Source organism: Mastomys coucha, unplaced genomic scaffold, assembly GCF_008632895.1.
Source record: "Mastomys coucha isolate ucsf_1 unplaced genomic scaffold, UCSF_Mcou_1 pScaffold12, whole genome shotgun sequence".
Taxonomy (NCBI): Eukaryota; Metazoa; Chordata; class Mammalia; order Rodentia; family Muridae; genus Mastomys; species Mastomys coucha.
In genome coordinates, this window is record NW_022196894.1 from 96,207,972 (window position 1) to 96,211,699 (window position 3,728).

The 3,728-nt window shown below is 40.2% G+C and overlaps 1 protein-coding gene across 11 annotated transcripts in view; it reads right to left on the minus strand.

Annotated features, from left to right (window-relative positions):
- Prdm15 (PR/SET domain 15) overlaps window positions 1–3,728 on the minus strand; it is a 66,255-nt gene that overhangs the window by 11,166 nt on the left and 51,361 nt on the right. For all 11 annotated transcript variants that reach the window (XM_031364538.1, XM_031364537.1, XM_031364548.1 and 8 more), the window contains one exon: window positions 3,005–3,136. In XM_031364538.1, the coding sequence (XP_031220398.1) occupies window positions 3,005–3,136 (132 nt within the window). The remainder of the gene's footprint in view (window positions 1–3,004; window positions 3,137–3,728) is intronic.

The following is a 3,728-nucleotide window of genomic DNA, read 5'->3' on the forward strand; positions in this document are numbered from 1 at the left end:
GCTTACATATTTTAAAAGTATTTATATACCCAAAAGAAATGTAGACAATTAAATTGGGAGGGGGCTTGAAAGAGAACAACAAAGAGTGAGACTGAATGCTTTGCTTGACATTTATAACTCTTGTATCAAGTTACCACAGTAAAAGCCAAGATTTTTAAGCTCTACTAAATACAAAATAAACAAACAAAAACACTTTATATATTTATGTTCATTTAAGAAAATATTAGTAGTGATGTATTATTTTGAAATATACAGTTAATACATTTGGAACTATTTAAAATTTATATTGAGAAAAATGTATGTATTTTTACTATTGCTGTAGACAAGCATCTACATAAGACTGTTAAATTGATTGTTGTTTTATATCAAACAACTTTCATAATACTCATTTTTATTGTTATAATATTTTATAAATTTTAAAGAATATGACAAAAAAATATATTGTAGGTATGGAAGGGGGTCTCTGGGAGGAGTTGGGATACAAAAGGAAAACAAGAATATAATTTAATTCTGTTTACTTAAAATATGTTTTTAAATGTTAACAAATTCAGATAAATTGAAATCATAACTTTTCTCATCATATTGCAATAAAACTTAAAAAATAAAGAAATAAAATGAAAAAAAAAATTATCAGGTATGAAAAGTAACAGGACCAAAAGTATCTATAACTTGAAACTGATGACTGGCTGAGATAACAAAATCAGCAGTGATCTTAAAGCAACTAATATAAATATGAATGAATGTAAAATATTTAAATTAAAAAAAAAAAGATGCTGGGCTTGGTGGAAGAGCACATCCCTCACATTCACACGGTCCCTTCAGGTAAACTTAAGGCAGTCAAGAGTCCAGCCCCTGGAGCTGCCACAAGGCAACCAACAGAGAGAACACGTCCATCACCTGCCTCAGGAGCACTGGGGTGTTAGAGTACTGGCTGCTGAGGCCTGGGGAGCTGGCTGTAAAGCCTGCTGCCACCACAGCTTCAGACTACAAAATAAAAGTCATTTTTATTTAAAATGAAGTCTTTTCATTAAACTAGACTCTATTTTTTTTTACTTTTTGATTTTTTGAGACAGTGTTTCTCTCTGTAGCCCTGTATGTCCAGAAACAGCACCCTGTAGACCAGGCTGACCTCGAACTCACAGAGATCTGCCTGCCTCCTGAATGTTGGGATTAACGGTGTGCACCACCTCCTCCTACCTTTAAGTGTATTTTAAATTAAAAATCATGAAAGCATCGTGACCAATACAGATGTGGATGTTCATAGCCAACCATTGGACTGAGCACAGGGACCCCAATGGAGAAGTTAGGGGAAAGATTTAAGGAGCTAAAAGGGTCTTCTCTGGCATCAATGGGAGTGGAGGCCCTGGGTCTTGTGAAAGTTCAATGTCCCAGCGTAGAGGAATGCTAGGGCAATGAGGCAGGAGTGGGTGGGTGAGTAGGGGAGCAGGGCATAGGGGGTTTGCAGAGGGGAAACCGGGAAAGGGGATAACATTTGAAATGTAAACAAATAAAATATCCAATTTAAAATAATCATGAAAGCTACAATAGCTACAAAGAAACAAGTACCCAGGATACAATGAAATCAGTAAAATGTTCCCACAATGAAAATTGTTAACATGATAAAAACCACTGCAGCACCAAACTGCAGAGATGTTCTACATTCATAGACTGTAAGAATGAATACTGTTAAAATGTTGACGCAACCCAGGGATTAACAGGCTCAGTGCAATACACCAAAGACTTCTTTACAGAATCAGAAACACAATCCTGAAGTTTGGATGAAAGCCTGGCAGAAGTAACAGAAATGACCTGGGAGAAAACGTAAAAAGCTGCAGTACCAGTACCTTGTTTCAAGACACTAGAGAGTCCTAAGTACAAAACCATGATAGTGCTAGCATTAGAAACAAACACACATCCACAAAACGGATCCTAAGATAAAGCCATGCATGTGCTGGGCAGTGGTGGCATACCTTTGATCCCAGCACTTGGGAGGCAGAGGCAGGTGGATTTCTGAGTTCTAGACCAGCCTGGTCTACACAGAGAAACCCTGTATCGAAAAAAACAAAAACCAAAAAAACAAAACAAAACAAAACAAAAAACACCTTAGAATGGATCAAAGATTAAATATAATATCTTGGTACTAAAAGAAAACTTAGGAGAAACATTTCAAGACAATGTTATTTGAGATGAGTCCCAAAGCCCAGGAAACAAAAGCAAAACTGTACATCATACCATGAAACTTCTCTAGAGCAAAGGGAACAGCTCGGAGTGAGGAGACAATGGACAGAATGGGAGAAGACACCTGTCAGCCAGTCATCTAACAGTTAATATGAATAATGTATAATGAGCCAACATTTTAGAAACAAGCAATCCAAGCTAAAAATCAGAAATGATTATAATAGACACAAGTATATGAAAAATGTTCACTACCATCAGACACCAAGGAAATGAAAACCAGCACTCCAATAAGGAGCCAGCTCACTCTAGAATAGCTATTACTAAAAATAAAAACATTCAGGGGGTGGGGAGGGGTGTAGCAATGAGGTACACCCTTAATCCTAGCACTCTGGAGGCAGAAGCAGACTGATATCTGTGAGTTCAAGGCCAGCCTGGTCTACAGAGTGAGTTCCAGGACAGCCAGGGCTACAGAGTGGGGAGGAGGGAGGGAAACTAAAGAGACATGGAAAAAAAGATCTCACAATGATGATGATGGGGTAGGTTTGTGATCCTTTGCAGAAATGGAGTGCCCCCGTAAGCGGCTACGATTACCAGGGGTCCACTGGCAAGTCATAAAAAGATCTCTAGCGCAGATGTTTACAATGGGGTTCTACTTGTATATACAGGGTCACAGTGCTCGTGAAGTAAGGGAGCTCTGAGATGCACAGCCTCATCCCACGACAGCCAGCACAGTAAGCAAGCCTGGGGCTAGGAACAGAGAGAGAAAGCCCTGAGGAACTGTGTCCCTACTCGCTCTAGGGCCATTTGTTTTGAAGAGTTGGGACACCTGTGTGCCGTTTGTAGTGCTTGAGCATGTTGACCTTCTGTGCAAACTTGCGGTGGCATTCCTTGCACTCATACTCCTTGATGCCTTTGTGCAGCTTCATATGGTGGCGTAGCGCATGCTTGGTCTTCATACCTGGAGGGAGCAGATCAGTATGAGTGCCACACTCCCCAGAACTTGCCTCAGGGCATCTCATTCCACTCCCCTGAAGCACCTGTCTGAACCCAGTGGACACAATGTCCACAGACACAGAATGGGCAGGGGGTGGGGGATATGCTGTGGCCTCACCTCTGAGGCCCACTCTACCAGATGCAGCATCCACAAAGTTACCACTTCAGAAGGCCACTAGAGATTTACTATGACATTAAAATGGCAGTGTGTAAACAGCACCTGAGATGATGTAGTAATGTGTACAGGATGTCTATCTTGATGACATAAATGGTAACTAAGACAAGGACACTAGATCTACATTTTTTTTTTTTTAAAAAGCCATTCTTTAAAAAAAATATTTTTAGCTGGGCAGTGGTAGTGTACACCTTTAATCCCAGCACTCAGAAGGCAAAGGCAGGTGAGTTTGAGCCCAGCCTGGTCTATAGAGTTCTAGGACAGCCAAAACCACACAGAGAAACCCTGTCTTGAAAATTTGTGTGTGTGTGTGTGTGTGTGTGTGTGTTGTGTGTGTGTGTGTGTTGTGTGTGAGAGAGAAAGAGAGAGAGAGAGAGAGAGA